The following is a 16,343-nucleotide window of genomic DNA, read 5'->3' on the forward strand; positions in this document are numbered from 1 at the left end:
TCACAGGAAGCCCTTCCCTTTTATGACTGAATGCATGGCTTCCTCTGACTGACCAAGATAAGGAAGAGGCGGATGACATCACAATCTCCTCCTCAGCCTTGTATTCATTCATAAAAATCCTGTCTGCCCAAGTCAGACTGAGTGCCTCTCAGCCATTCACAGGAAGATTTGCATTTTTAATAAAGTGATTATAAAGCCTAAAGGTCTTTTTACCTTAATGCATACTCTGCGATAAAGTAGAACTATAACCAAACTTTTTTTTTTTCATTTTGGATAGTGTAAGGGAGGGTTATAACGCCTGTCAGATTTTTTTTTTTTTTTCACCATCTGTGCCCCACTGCAGAGATTTCCCTTCACTTCCTGTCCCATGGCCATATGGGAAGTGAGAGGAAATCCCTGCAAATTAAGGGAATTCCTTGGGCCCCACCCCAGATCACCAGAACTAGTGTCCCCATTGGAAGATTTCTCATCTATTACTTTTCTGGGGACAACCTAAAATTTGAGATTTTCTTTTTCTTTCACTGATCATGGTAAACAGGATAAATAGAGAGGGTGAATCTCCCTAATGGGGGCACAAGATGGCAATAAAAAAACTGGCAAGTGTTATATTCCTTCTCTATCCAAAACTAACAAAAAAAAGGTTTTGCTCTTAGTTATACTTTAAGGTTAAAAAAAGAAAAGAGAAAAAAAAAAAAAAAAAAACACACACAACTTTCATTTTCAACCAACCTCCCTCCAAATACTTGCATGAACCCGATTTCGATCCAGCACCATGCCCTCTCCACCCACACCTGACTTGGAGGCATGTTAATCAAATCCAGTGAGGAGGGATCAGGGGGCGGGGCTGATCCACGCTGTTTGTGTCAATAGTTGCACACAGCGTGGCTCGGAATCAAGCCTGCATGTGTGCAACTCCAGAAAGCGCTGACGGGGGACCCCAAAGGAGGATTGGGAATGCTCTGTGCAAAGCCATTGCACAGAGCAGGTAAGTATAACATGCTGGTTATTAAAAAAAAAAAACACAAGCCTTTACTACCACTTTAATGAATACAAGGATTCCTCTGGTTGGCCGAGGTGGAGATTGTGATGTCATCCTCCCACCTTGGTCAATCAGAGGAAACCTTGCATTCATTCCTAGAAAAAAAAGAAAAGAAAGGCTTACTGTGAATGGCTGAGAAGCACTCAGCCCAACTTAATTTTGTTCCAGCAGTAGATGAGAATTCCCCATATCCCTGTCAGAACGCAGTGCTGTATACTGTATGAAGCTTATGCTACATACAGTGTATACAGCACTAAGCACCACCATCAATCAGTAAAAAGTTTGTTCGGGTCAGTTTGTAAAGTGAAAGTAAACCTGGAGTTCAGCTTTAAAGTGATACTAAAGTCTCATTTTTTTTTTTGCTTTAAAAATAACAAACATATTATACTTACCTGCTCTGTGCAGTGGTTTTTCACAGAGCAGCACCAATCCTCCTCTTCTCGGGTCCCTCTGTGGCGCTCCTGGCCCCTCCTTCCTGTCCAGTGCCCCCACAGCAACCGCTGCTTTGTTAGTCCATGCAGACACGGAGCCGCGATTCAGCCCCACCCCCCCCTCTCTCCTCATTGGCTAACTGACTGACAGCCGCGGAAGCCAATGGCGCCAATGCTGTGTCTCAGCCAATCAGGAGGGAGAGTCCCAGATGGCCGAGGCCCTCGCAAACGTCGCTGGATCGAGATGGGGCTCAGGTAAGTATTAGGGGGGGCTGCTGCACACTGAAGGTTTTTTTTTTTTATCTTGATGCATAGAATGTATTATAAAGTCCCATGCATATATTGTACCTATAGCTAAACCTATAATACGGCTTACCTATAGATACTGTAAACATCTCCTAAACGTGTGCCATTTAGGAGATATTTACTGTATACGCAGCAGATTAAGTCAACGGCGTATGCGCTCTGAAAGAACGGCCACCCGCATGCATGGGAGTGACATCACGTGACTCTGGCCAGTCACACAGCCAGAGTCTGCGGACCCGGAAGAAAGACATGGTGAATTTTGGTGCGGCCTCCAGCGGGGATGACGACGACTTAATTTGCAGGTGCAAGTTTAACATAATGTGCTAGTATGCGATGTATACTAGCACATTATGCCTTTACTTTTGCAGGTCAGAAAAAAAAAAAAAAAAAAAAACTGGACTTTATTTCCTATTTAGGTTAAAAAACCTTCGGCCTTTACAACCACTTTAAAGCCAAAAGCTATTAATATGCTTGCACAAAATGCACTCTGGAATAATATAATGGGTTTCACAGCACAACTAAGCAAACTATGGCTCCTGATGCTGTGGATCTACAACTCTCAGAATTGTATAGCTGGAAGGATGAGGTCTTCTGAACAAGCAGCAAGGGAAGAGTGTGAAAGAATACTAGATAGCCAATAACGATATACAACCAGCCAAACTGGGGCTGAGGTAAGAATCCAAATATTTAGCCCTAAAAGGCTTAGATCACCCTTCAGACTATGTTTCATGTTACACACATATTTAGGGTACGACATGAAACATGGGCGCATTTCCCCAACCCCCACCCTCAAACTGGGGGAAGAACCACAGGATTCAGTTTTGTTTTGAGGAATTTGTAGACCTCAATGGAGTACAAGTGTGGCGACGTCTCCGCAGATGTAGTCCATTATTTGCTTCCTCCTGTCCCATAACAGTACATCTGTATTATTGTACAGTCCTGGCTGGAGGAGATCTGCAGGTGAGACTATAATTGCACTGATCGCAGGTGAAAAGCTCTGCAGGCATCAATGTAAAAATGTATTAAATGCACAATTTTTTATTATTGTTGGTACATTTTATTAGATTTTTGGAAGACTGTTATCTTCTTGTAAGAGAGAGTGTTATTGGACTGTTTCCAGAAACAGAAGGAAGTCTCCAAATCCCTGGTAATAGATAAAAAATAACATTTAGAGGAAGACAATGCTTTTTCTAAGTGGATGGGATCTTTAATGGAGGCGATAATAAATGTAATACTTTCTTAAACAAACTTTTATTAATTGTGTGTTTACGTTAGTAACAGACATTGATGTCTGCATTAAAGATCCTATCCACTTAGACTTAGAGGAAGCATCGTCTTCCTCTAAATGTTATTTTTTATGTTATCATGTTACTCATGAAAGATTTATATTTAGCTTTATTTACTGTAGTCCGATTCTTCATAATCAGGGGTGAGATGTTCTCTGCTACTGTGTGACCACAAACACTGCAAACAAAGAAGTTGGGAGATATCGTGCGACTTCGGACAGCTACTAAAGCTAAAAGGAGACTGGATCGGCTCTGCCACTCTGGGTCACAGTAAAGTAAAAGAAAGTCCAGTGGACCCGCAAGAGAAGTATGAAAAGATAAATAAAATCCTTGCCCATACTTAATGGTAAAGTTTTTTGGGTTTTTTTGTACGCAGAAGTTTCTTTCTACAGTTTTCAACAGCCTTTAGCAGTTTGTCTGGCACTTACTAGGTGTCACTTTCCGTTTCCAGGATCACAATTTCAGTTTGCAACAAAACAAGCTTGCTGTACTGCCCAGCTCCACAGAGAAAAATAAACCATTAAGGGACATTACATAAATGCCTGCAGCTCTGCGATTTAAGGACTCTGTATGCAGTGCCAAGTATCAGCACCATCTACCCATATCAGGAAATTAGAAAACTTCAGAAGCCCAAATCAAGTCCTAATGTCGTTATATTACTCGTTATCGCTCCACATGTCCTCCTTCATATGTAACATAAAATAAAGCCAGCAAAAGATGCCAAATGTAAAATTCTTAAATGCACCAAACCATGTTTAAAGCCCAGATTAAGCCTCTGTATTTATTATTGTAATTGCCAGGATGTATATACAGTAATAACTAGACTGCTGTTTCAGTTTTATTAGTTCCCAAGAGCTGTATCAAGGGTTATAACCTGTGCTGGCAGCACGTTGGAGAGTCAGACCCCTACTCTTATCTACAAGCAGGGGTCTGGGTCCAACAGTCTGACAATTTCCCTGCACCAATCAACAGTACTGCTCAGAGAGCTAGAGCAGTGTTCATTGGAGCAGAGTGAGAGGGGCATTATGGGACCACTGGAGACACAGGCCACCGCTTGTCTACATGAGTGGTGGTCAGAATCTCCAAGGTGCTGCCAGCACAGATTATTATAACCTGTGCTGCAGCTCTAATATATATATATTTACATACAGTGGGGACAGAAAGTATTCAGACCCCCTTAAAATCTTCACTCTTTGTTATATTGCAGCCATTTGCTAAAATCATTTAAGTTCATTTTTTTTCCTCAGTAATGTACACACAGCACCCCATTCTGACAGAAAAACACAGAATTGTTGACATTTTTGCAGATTTATTAAAAAAGAAAAACCTTAAATATCACATGGTCCTAAGTATTCAGACCCTTTGCTGTGACACTCATATTTAACTCAGGTGCTGTCCATTTCTTCTGATCATCCTTGAGATGGTTCTACACCTTCATTTGAGTCCAGCTGTGTTTGATTATACTGATTGGACTTGATTAGGAAAGCCACACACCTGTCTATATAAGACCTTACAGCTCACAGTGCATGTCAGAGCAAATGAGAATCATGAGGTCAAAAGGAACTGCCTGAAGAGCTCAGAGGCAGAATTGTGGCAAGGCACAGATCTGGCCAAGGTTACAAAAACATTTCTGCTGCACTTAGGTTCCTAAGAGCACAGTGGCCTCCATAATCCTTAAATGGAAGACGTTTGGGACGACCAGAACCCTTCCTTGAGCTGGCCGTCTGGCCAAACTGAGCTAACGGGGGAGAAGAGCCTTGGTGAGAGAGGTAAAGAAGAACCCAAAGATCACTGTGGCTGAGCTCCAGAGATGCAGTCGGGAGATGGGAGAAAGTTGTAGAAAGTCAACCATCACTGCAGCCCTCCACTAGTCGGGGCTTTATGGCAGAGTGGCCTGCTGGAAGCTTCTCCTCAGTGCAAGACACATGAGAGCCTGCATGGAGTTTGCTAAAAAAAAACACCCGAAGGACTCCAAGATGGTCAGAAATAAGATTCTTTGGTCTGATGAGACCAAGATAGAACTTTTTGGCCTTAATTCTAAGCAGTATATGTGGAGAAAACCAGGCACTGCTCATCACCTGTCCAATACAGTCCCAACAGTGAAGCATGGTGGTGGCAGCATCATGCTGTGGGGGTGTTTTTCAGCTGCAGGGACAGGACAACTGGTTGCAATCGAGGGAAAGATGAATGCGGCCAAGTTCAGGGATATCCTGGACAAAAACCTTCTCCAGAGTGCTCAGGACCTCAGACTGGGCTGAAGGTTTACCGTCCAACAAGACAATGACCCTAAGCACACAGCTAAAATAACGAAGGAGTGGCTTCACAACAACTCCGTGACTGTTCTTAAATGGCCCACCCAGAGCCCTGACTTAAACCCAATTGAGCATCTCTTGAGAGACCTAAAAATGTCTGTCCACCAACGTTTACCATCCAACCTGACAGAACTGGAGAGGATCTGCAAGGAGGAATGGCAAAGGATCCCCAAATCCAGGTGTGAAAAACTTGTTGCATCTTTCCCAAAAAGACTCATGGCTGTATTAGATCAAAAGGGTGCGTCTACTAAATACTGAGCAAAGGGTCTGAATACTTAGGACCATGCGATATTTCAGTTTTTCTTTTTAAATAAATCTGCAAAAATGTCAACAATTCTGTGTTTTTCTGTCAATATGGGGTGCTGTGTGTACATTAATGAGGAAAAAAAATTAACTTAAATGATTTTAGCAAATGGCTGCAATATAACAAAGAGTGAAAAATTTAAGGGGGTCTAAATACTTTCCGTCCCCACTGTATATATAGTGTATTTACAGTATTGGTGTATATGCAGCCTAGATGCATTACAATAATTAAATGGGTTCAAGAGGGCTTTAATTGACTCAGTGTACTAACTTCTAATGCATCTTTTTGGAAGCCATGTCCTACATGAAAGCACTGCAGCACCTGAACCGCCTTTGTTCCTCTCCATGTATGAAGACACCATGCAGCAGTAGGCCTTGTTTTTCTGACTTTGTATTGTGTTTTTTTCCAACCCTGCAGTTTCTCTGAACGCTGTCATGTCTAGCTGAGTTCCATTTAGTTTGCAGGCAAAAGCTAGTCCAACGCTAACACACATGTGCTTGAATAGCGCTGTGTTTATATGAAAAAACGCAGCATTCAGAACCAATGAATAGGCATCATCTATACAGATATTTTAGCAGGTAAAATGCTCCTATAGGGAGGAGGCTTTACCTGGCGGTGTCCTTTTGCAGCATACAGGTACCAAAACTGGTATGTATTCAGTTCCTGGATTTATTTATTTTTATTTATTTATTTCAGGTACTTATATAGCGCCGTCAATTTACGCAGCTCTTTACATATACAGTGTACATTCACATCAGTCCCTACCCTCAAGGAGCTTACAATCTAAGGTCACTAACTCACATTCATACATACTAGGGACAATTTAGACAGGATCCAATTAGCCTACCAGCATGTCTTTGGGGTGTGGGAGGAAACCTGAGTACCCAGAGGAAACCCACACAGGCACAGGGAGAACATGCAAACTAGATCAGAGTTTTACAATTACAACAAAAATGTGCTGTCTGTAGAGTCAAGCCCTGAAGCAAAAAATTTAATCTTTTCGGAAATCTTATCTAAGAATTTTCGTTCGTATTTCGCACCATTAGTGGTCTGCAGCAACAGCCAATTTTCGTGCGCCAATCAAATTTAAGTAATCGGACGTGTTGGAAATATTTTGAAAAAACGAAGGATTTTGTAATCGATGGGAGAATCGTGCGAGAAATGTAATCAAAAAAGAAATGCGTATGTGCAAGAAAAGAAGATTCCCAGCCACAAAAATTATTTTCTGTAGCAACAGGAGATTGAAGGCTTGGTTGGCCTAATTTCGAAACTCACAAATTTTCTGATTTTCAAAAGAAAATTCTTACGAAATTCGACCCATGTATGGCCAGCCTTATATCAAGGTTGGAAAAATCTTAGTTGGCTATGGCCACAGGAAAAATTCTCTGAACATCCTTCCCACAAGCTGCTCAGACCTACTTGTCTATAGTACTGTAAAAGCCAAAGGCTCAGGCACTGCTGTGGTACTGTCAGTTTAACAATGGAAGCCTAATTAGCAGGAGGAAAGAGTAGAATGAAGAGAGATGACCTCAATGTGGTGCATCTCTGTCATCAATCAGCAAGCTGATGTGGGGTGGTAATTAAGCTCTATAGTTTAACAGCTTCAAAAGCTTCCCATTTTATAACAATATTCTGCAGTTTCATGAGCACAGAGCAGTTGTTTAAAACCAAAGTCCAAGTTGAGAGGCATTAAACAGGCAGAATTTATGGGAAAACTTGTAATCCACTCCTGTAAATCAGGCACCCCTGTTGCACTGTATAACCAGGACAGTGACCTCTTTCCCTGTCTGCAGTTAAGGCACTTTCACACTGCCAGCGCCCAGGCGTCGGCGGTAAAGAACCGCTATTTTGAGCGGCGCTATTCGGTTTTAACCCCCACTAGCAGCTGAAAAAAGGTTAAACCCGCTCGCAAAACTTTGCCGGCAGTTCGGATGCGCTGCCCATTAATGTCAATGGACAGGTGCGCTTTAGGAGCGGTGTATTCACCGCTCCTACAGTGGGGGTTCTTCTCCCTCCTCGCTAGCTGTCACAATGTAAAAAAAAATGTGGCCAAGCGGGGCTCTGCCCACCCATCCACATCACTGATTGACAGGGCTCTGTACACGGAAAATTACAAGGTTTAGCAGCCTTTGCAGCTGACAGCTTGAAGTTTTCAATAAACTACCACGGCGCTGTAGAGCACGGTGGTAGTTCATTTAGGCTTCCTGTCAGATTGTATCTGCTTACCCGTACGGGATGTAAGGGCACACAGACACTGGCAGATCTGCTGATCGCTGGTGCAATGCTTTACAGCAGGGATATGCAATTAGTGGACCTTCAGCTGTTGCAGAACTACAAGTTCCATGAGGCATAGCAAGACTCTGACAGCCACAAGCATGACACCCAGAGGCAGAGGCATGATGGGACTTGTAGTTTTGCAACAGCTGGAGGTCTGCTCATTGCATATCCCTGCTTTACAGGCTCAAAATAAATTATTAAATAAATGTAAATTTTTTACCTGCAAAAAAAGTGCCTTTATTTTTTGCAAAAAGTGAACTTATCCTTTAAGAAATACAGTTTGGTCCCTGACTCAACCCCCACCCAGTGGCTGCATAGGGAATAATAATCAGCACACCGAAGATGTCATCACTCTCCTCAGCAAGTTCCAATATTGGACAGTATTGTGCAATGCAGCAGAGCCTGACCGATTCCGGCTTTTATATCATATTTATCAAATACAACTTTTTTTTTATTCACACATAAATGGGTAAAATATTAATTTAGTTTGGCTTTAAAGTGATTTTGAAGAGGACCCACACTTACATTGTAGGATGAGGATTCTTTTTTTATAACACTCCTTTATTTTTCTGTGGCAGGTCCCCACGCCGCTGGCTCTGTCCTCCTGTTTGTAGATATCACCTTAGCTAGCCAGCTGCTAAAGGACACACTCCTGGGTTGTGCCGTGTGTATCTATAGACACACATAGTCAAAGCCATGCCTTCCGCTCCCTCCTCTCAGAAATCCGAGTAACAGCCAATCGCTCTGCTGCCATTAGAACCCAGAAGATCAGGGTAGCAATTGCAATGATTGGAGGACCCAGGAGGTAGAGGTACACAGACTGCAGAGGTAAGTGTTTGAGGACAAGGAGGAAGAAAAATAAACTGAGGCCTTTTCTACTTGTATGCAAAGAATGCATTAAGGGAAAAAAAAAAAAAAAATTCCTAGCACTATTTCTAGGTCCTTCCTACTGTCCTCACGACATGCAGCCACAGTTCAACTGAGAGTAAATATAATCTAATACTATAATAAAATATAAAGTAATGTCTCCTTTGGGAGGACTGACATTAATTCTATTTCCCAGTTACGTGTCTGGCAGCTCTTTAAAATAACTATACTTCCTCTATAGCAATATAGAAACAAAATATGGTTCTCACGCCATAACCATCTGGTAATTGGAATGGTTGAACATGTAGCCGCCCACAATCCACATGACATCATCCACCACCACGGCCTTGTGAGACGCTCGGGCCAGCTGTGGGAACGAGAACTCTTCTCGGGTCCAGAACGACTGGTTGGCTGGGACTGGGACTGAACAGCCGGGACCTGAAATAGCCAAAATAATACATATGAAGCGGTGACCCCCACACCTACAATAAACATCTACACAAAGAGTAAAACACACACAGGAATTCATGTCTAACAATAAATGCCAAAACTATTTCAGCCATGGCAACCAATTTGCTTTCAATGGCTGCACAAAATAAAGATCATTTGTTGCTATGGGACATCACTAACAATCCTAACTCAAGTACAGTTGTCCTTTAATTAATGCCAGATCAGCAGGATCTGGCCAAATTTTGATCCATCTATGGGCAGGCTGGTTGTACTGAAGTTAATCCACCAATCAACGTCAATACAACCAACCTGTTTTTTTTCCCATGAGATCACTGCCGGCAGCTATAGCCCCCAGCAGTGATCATTGTATTTTGGCGGCGGGGAAATACCCCGCTGTCAGAATAAATTAGTGCAGCAGAAGGGATTCCCCCATCAACACAGACAAGTGGTTTTCTTTCCTTCAACCCATGGCTGAAAGATACAAAACTGCATAATCTACACTCACCGGACACTTTATTAGGTACACCTGTTTAATTGATTGGTAACACAACTTGCTAATCACATGGCAAACAACTCAATGCAGTTAGGCATTCTTAACTTGGTGAAGATGACTTGGTAAAGTTCAAACCGAGCATCAGAATGAGGAAGAAAGGGGATTTAAGTGACTTTGAACATGGCATGGTTGTTGTTGGTGCCAGAAGGGTTGGTCTGAGTTGATGATCTACTGGGATTTTCACACACAACCATCTCTCGGGTTTACAGAGAATGGTCAGAAAAAGAGAAAATATCCAGTGAGCGGCAGTTCTGTGGAGGAAAATGCCTTGTTGAGGTCAGAGGAGAATGGACAGACAGAAAGGCAACAGCAACTCAAATAACCACTCGTTACAACCAAGGTATGCAGAATACCATCTCTGAACACACAACACCGGGTGCCACTCCTGTCAGCCAAGAACAGGAAACTGAGATTACAATTCGCACAGGCTCACCAAAATTGGACAATAGAAGATTGGAAAAATGTTGCCTGGTCTGATGAGTCTCGATTTCAGCTGCAACATTCAGATGGTCGGGTCAGAATTTGGTGTAAACAACATGAAATCATGGATCCATCCTGCCTTATATCAATGGTTCAGGCTGGTGGTGGTGGTGGTGTAATGGTGTGGGGGATATTTTCTTGGCACACTTTGGGCACCTTAGTACCAATTGTGCATCGTTTAAACACCACGGCCTACCTGAGTATTGTTGCGGACCATGTCCCTCCCTTTATGACTACAGTGTACCCATCTTCTGATGGCTCCTTCCAGCAGGATAATGCACCATGTTACAAAGCTCCAATCATCTCACCACTGGTTTCTTGAACATGACAATGAGATCACTGTACTCCAATGGCCTCCACAATCACCAGATCTCAATCCAATAGAGCATCCTTGGGATCTAGTGGAACGAGAGATTCGCATCATGGATGTGCAGCCGACAAATCTGCAGTAACTGCGTGATGATATCAAGTCACTGTGGACCAAAATCTCTGAGGAATGTTTCCAACACCGTACTGAATCTATGCCATAAAGAATGAAGGCAGTTCTGAAGGCAAAAGGGGGACCAACCCGGTACTAGAAAGGTGTACCTAATAAAGTGGCTGGAGAGTGTAAAGCTTGCTTTAGAAACGTAAAGTATCAAGTGAACGAGCCACAGTAAAGTCAAAGTTCCTTACATTTATACTGATTCCACGGCCCTCGGTGAGAGTATGGAAGCCAGAAAACGAACACTTTAACACACATAAAAAAAAAAGCTTGACCCTTTGAGAAAGTCACGTGTTGTGACGCAACGCGTCAGGGAGGAGCTAGGTGCCGCTGTTTCCGGGTACGGCCGAACCCGGAAGCTTTCGCTTTTACTGCTGTTTTTACCGTTCCTTGATGCAAGTTATTATTTGTTTTTTTGGAATTAAATTTTTAACTACTACACTATGGAGCCATTTCTTCTCTTTTACCATCCATCCGCTTACACATATTGAGTGTGGGAGAGTGCAATTGCTGGCTGGATACCGAATGTCCCCAAGTGCTGTGACCACGACCGGATGCTGTTTTTCCTGTGGATAGCTATACCACTTGTTGGTTCAAGCTCGACTTGGCCCATTGGGGGCCGCTGCTACAGGTGAGAGGATGGGGGAAATAGGTGTCGCACTCCGGAGCTTGATTGGATGAACATATCTATCTTAGACACTTGTCGCCGCAGTGGTTGTTTACTGCACTTGCACTTAACTGCATTATCAGAAGACCAGACCTTGTTGGTATTGGGAGCCGCATTGCATGGCTTTTTGGACTACACCTATCACTCATTAATACCATTTTTTTGGACATTTATTACACACACCTGTGTGTCACGGGTTTATAATTTTGCACATTGTTTTTTTACTTTGGTGGAATTGCACTTCACTTTGTATGAGTTTATCTCATTCTTTATTGCACTTTATGATTGTTATTCATGTATTTATGATATTTATACACTATTGCACTTTCATTTATTATTATTGCAATTTTATGTACTGTTGCACGTGTACCTATTGCTTATTTATACACCTTTCTACTTAGGCTTAAGTAGCGCCACATAATTTGTTTTTTCATTTGGCAGCTCTTATTTAGCCTATTGGTCACTGTGGGTTTGCGCATTTGTTTATTTATTTCTGGTTCACTTTAACACATAGAAGCCAGCAATGGCAGTCTACATATTTTTTACTTATGGATTATTATACTTTTTAAGTTGGATAAAACAAATTTTATATGAATCATTCTTTGGTAGAGGAAAAAGTCTGCTGGAACTCACCCTGCCAGTCTGGGTTGCAGACACATCCCTTGGTGCCGTTCAGATTGCACACCCCACGATCGGGCTCTCCGCAGCTGTCCAGGCAGTACGGGATGTCACATGACTCTCCTTTCCAGTTCTCAGCACAATCACAGTACACTCCGGTGCCATTCCCCGCCACACACATCCCCCTTCCAGAGCAGTTGTTGGGACAGGTGTCAATGCTGCAACATAAAGGAAATAATGTGAATACTATAATCCAGAGGAAACATGCAGGGGGGGCAATTATTTGCATTGAAATACAACGTTTGCAAAATATTAGGTCATTCTTTAACAAAGGTAAGGAATGATTAGGAGTTTTGCCACGTATTTACTAGTGGCTGTATTCTCATGGGGGGGGGGGGGGGGATTCTTCAAACATTTCCTGTGACAGTGGCAGCACAGGAAGGACTGGAAAGTCAGAAAAGTCCAGACAACCGTTCATCCGAAAAATCATTTGTCTTTATTGCAGGTATAAAATCACCATCATACACCAGATAAACAATGGGGGGACCGAGGGAAAAATCATGCTCCGACTAGCACTTAAAGTGACTGTAAAGTCTTGTTTTTCTATAAAAACAAACATGTTAGACCCCTTTCACACTTGGGCATTTTTCAGGCGCTAAAGAACTAAAAAATAATGCCTGTAAAGCGCCTGAAAAATGCCTCCCCTGCATCCCCAGTGTGAGAGCCCGAGTGCTTTCACTGGAGCGATGTGCTTGTGGGACATTAAGAAAAAGTGCTGCAAGCAGCATCTTTGGAGCGGTTTAGGAGCGCTGTATACACCCTCTCCTCCACCGCCCCTGCCCATTGAAATGAATGGGCACTGCTGCCGAAGTGCCTGCAAAGTGCTTCAGCAGCGGCACTTTTCGGATGCATTTAACCCTTTCTCTGGCCGCTAGCAGGGGTTAAAAGCGCCCTGCTAGCGGCCGAAATGCGCAGCTAAAACTACGCTAAATCGCAGCTAAAACTAGCAGCACTGTACTGCTACCGCAGAGCAGTGACAGTGTGAAAGGGGTCTTATATTTACCTGTTTAATAGTTTTGCACAGAGCAGCTCCCATCCTCCTTTTCTCAGATCCCTCTTCTGTACTCCTGGCCCTCCTGCCGAGTACCTTACAGCAAGAAGCTTGCTATGAGGGCACCCGAGCCGAGCTCCATGCATCCATTCAGACACAGAGCCGTGGTTCAGTCCCGCCCCCGCTTTCTCCTCATTGGCTAACTGACTTTAACAGCAGCGGGAGGCCAATGGCACTACTGCTGTCTCTAGAATGCATTAAGATTAAAAAAAAACCTTCCGACTTTACAACCACTTTACTCATAATTAAAGCGCTAGTGGAAGTGCGAAATGCGTTTTTATACGTGGAATAAAGACGGATGGTTTTTCGGATGCGCAGCGGTCTGGACGTTTCCGACTTTGTAGTATATACAGCTTGAGGCGCTGAGCTGTTGCACCCGAGCGTGTGAGAGGTTGGAGGGCGGTGAGGGGTGTGGAGGGAGCGGCGAGAGGTGTGGAGGGAGCGGCGAGAGGTGTGGAGGGAGCGGCGAGAGGTGTGGAGGGAGCGGCGAGAGGTGTGGAGGGAGCGGCGAGAGGTGTGGAGGGAGCGGCGAGAGGTGTGGAGGGAGCGGCGAGGGGTGTGGAGGGAGCGGCGAGAGGTGTGGAGGGAGCGGCGAGAGGTGTGGAGGGAGCGGCGAGAGGTGTGGAGGGAGCGGCGAGAGGTGTGGAGGGAGCGGCGAGAGGTGTGGAGGGAGCGGCGAGAGGTGTGGAGGGAGCGGCGAGGGGTGTGGAGGGAGCGGCGAGAGGTGTGGAGGGAGCGGCGAGGGGTGTGGAGGGAGCGGCGAGGGGTGTGGAGGGAGCGGCGAGGGGTGTGGAGGGAGCGGCGAGAGGTGTGGTCGACGGCTAGAGGTGTGGTCGACGGCGAGAGGTGTGGTCGACGGCGAGAGGTGTGGTCGACGGTTCTTTTAATGCTGTGTCCCCACTAGAGCAATTCTCCTCACTTCCTGTCCAAGTGACACAACAGAACGTGAGAGAAAACTAATCTGGATTTTTATCAGCAATAAAAAAAACTGATAGGAACCTCTGCCTTCTCCATTCAGTAAGAATAGAAAACAAGTTTAAAGCTGGAGTTCTACTTTAGCTTCACAAAAGAAGATCAGTAAGAGAACCATGAGCAAAAAAAAAACAAAACTGTATTATAAAGAAATGACTGCATGTGCCTAGATATAAACTGACCCTTATAAAGGATATGACCGCTATATCCGGTGTCATCATTTCCATAAAGGTGTTCAATTTCCAATAATAGATTTTTATTACATTTTTGTCATAAAGGGAAAGCAATACAGAAGATGTACAGAAGTCATCCACACTGTTTAGTCACTTGTTGCCCTTAGGACATACCCGTACATCCAGGGGGTTTATGTGATTTTTTTTTCCACCACAAATAGAGCTTTATTTTGGTGCCATTTGATCACCTCTGCTTTTTTTTATTTTTTGCACTAAAAAACGAAAAAAAGACTGACAATTTCTGAAAAAAATATATATATATGTTTTTTACTTTCTGCTGTAAAACATAACCAATAAAATATTTTTTTTAAAAAAATAGAATTTCTTCATACATTTAGGCCAATATGTATTCTGCTACATGTTTTTGGTAAAAGAAAAAAAAATTCACTAGGCATATATTGATTGGTTTACGCAAACATTATAGCGTTTGTAGACTATGAAATATATTTATGAATTTTTTTTTTATATTAGGAATGGTGGCGATTTGCAACTTATAGCGGGACTGCTATATTGTGTCAGACAATCGGACACGAACTGACACTTTGCAGGAACCAGTGACACAAATACAGTGATCAGTGCTAAAAATATGCACTGTCACTGTACTAATGGCTGGGAAGGGGTTAACATCAGGGGCGAGATCTAATGGTTAAATGTGTGCACTGCTTTTACTAAGGGAAGAGATGGATTTTATCCCCTGCTTTGCAGGAACACAAAATCCATCCCTTACCCCTGTCAGAAAAGAGACCTGTCTTGTTTACATAGGCAGATCTCAGTTCCATATGCTTTACCGACAATCGGTGGGTGCCGGCTGGCATCCAGCACCTGCTGATCAGCTTCTGCTGTGAATAATCACAGCAGAAGTGGCGCGCCCCCTGCAGGCGGAAGTGCAGAATCACGTGTATATATGTTATTTTTCACAGGAGAGCTGCCCTGTAGCAATGTTAATGTAAAAGCAATCCAAGTGGTTATATCGCCACTGGGTCACTTTTACATGTGGCAAAGGGTGGTTAAACCCCTCCTCATCTTCTGCTGCCTTCCTGGGCTCTCCCTTTCCCCCTGGGAGCCCAGGACTGAAACCAGCTGACCATAGAGATGAGGGAGGAAGGAATTTCCCCAATCATCTCTGTGGTCTATGAAACTGGAAGCAATGAGGATTTTGTCACTTTTGGTTTTGGTTTGTTGTAAACAAGCCATTTCCAGCTTGTGAAAGAATCTGATCAAACCAATCTTGGTTTGGTCAGCTGCTTTGGAGGGCAGAGGAGAGAACTGGGGTCTAATAGACCCCAGATCTCTCCAGAAAGAGGACCTGTTGTGGCCTGTGTATCACAAGGGATGCAGTTCATCACCTGTGAGAGCAATAAAAATAAATAAAAAAATAAACAGTGTAAAAATAAATAAATAAAATTAATATAAATAAAATAAGAAAAAATGTTTAAAGCGCCCCAGTCCCCCTCGTGCTCACATGCAAATCCAGCACTTATATGGAAACGCTGATTGCACCACACATGTGAGGTATCAATGCAAACGTCAGAGAAAGAGCAATATTTCTAACATCCTTTGTAACTCTAAAATGGTAACCTGTAAAGGCTTTTAAAAACATAGAAATTTTTTTTTTGCAGTACCATAGTTTGTCGCCATTCAGCAGGTGAACGCAATACATGTTAGGTATCCATTTACCTGGTGTAACATCTTTTATATTTTACCAAAAAATCTGGTATTATATTGCTTTTTTGTGCATTAAAATTAATTAAATGGTATTGTTTAAAAAGATATACATGCATTTAACCACTTCAAGACCAGGCCTTTTTCTGACAACTGTTGCTTACAAGTTGAAATCAGTATTTTTTGCTAGAAAATTACTTAGAACCCCCCAAACATATATATATATATATATTTTTTTTTAGGAGAGACCCTAGAGAATATAATGGCTGTCGATGCAATATTTTATGTCAC

The 16,343-nt window shown here is 43.1% G+C and overlaps 1 protein-coding gene across 1 annotated transcript in view; it reads right to left on the reverse strand.

Annotated features, from left to right (window-relative positions):
* ATRN (attractin) overlaps positions 1-16,343 on the reverse strand; it is a gene marked incomplete in the record, with an annotated part of 355,064 nt that overhangs the window by 224,998 nt on the left and 113,723 nt on the right. Inside the window, 2 exon segments of the mRNA XM_073611025.1 lie at positions 9,092-9,260; positions 12,090-12,292. Coding sequence (XP_073467126.1) covers positions 9,092-9,260; positions 12,090-12,292 — 372 coding nt within the window.

This window comes from Aquarana catesbeiana, linkage group LG01, assembly GCF_042186555.1.
Source record: "Aquarana catesbeiana isolate 2022-GZ linkage group LG01, ASM4218655v1, whole genome shotgun sequence".
Classification (NCBI taxonomy): Eukaryota; Metazoa; Chordata; class Amphibia; order Anura; family Ranidae; genus Aquarana; species Aquarana catesbeiana.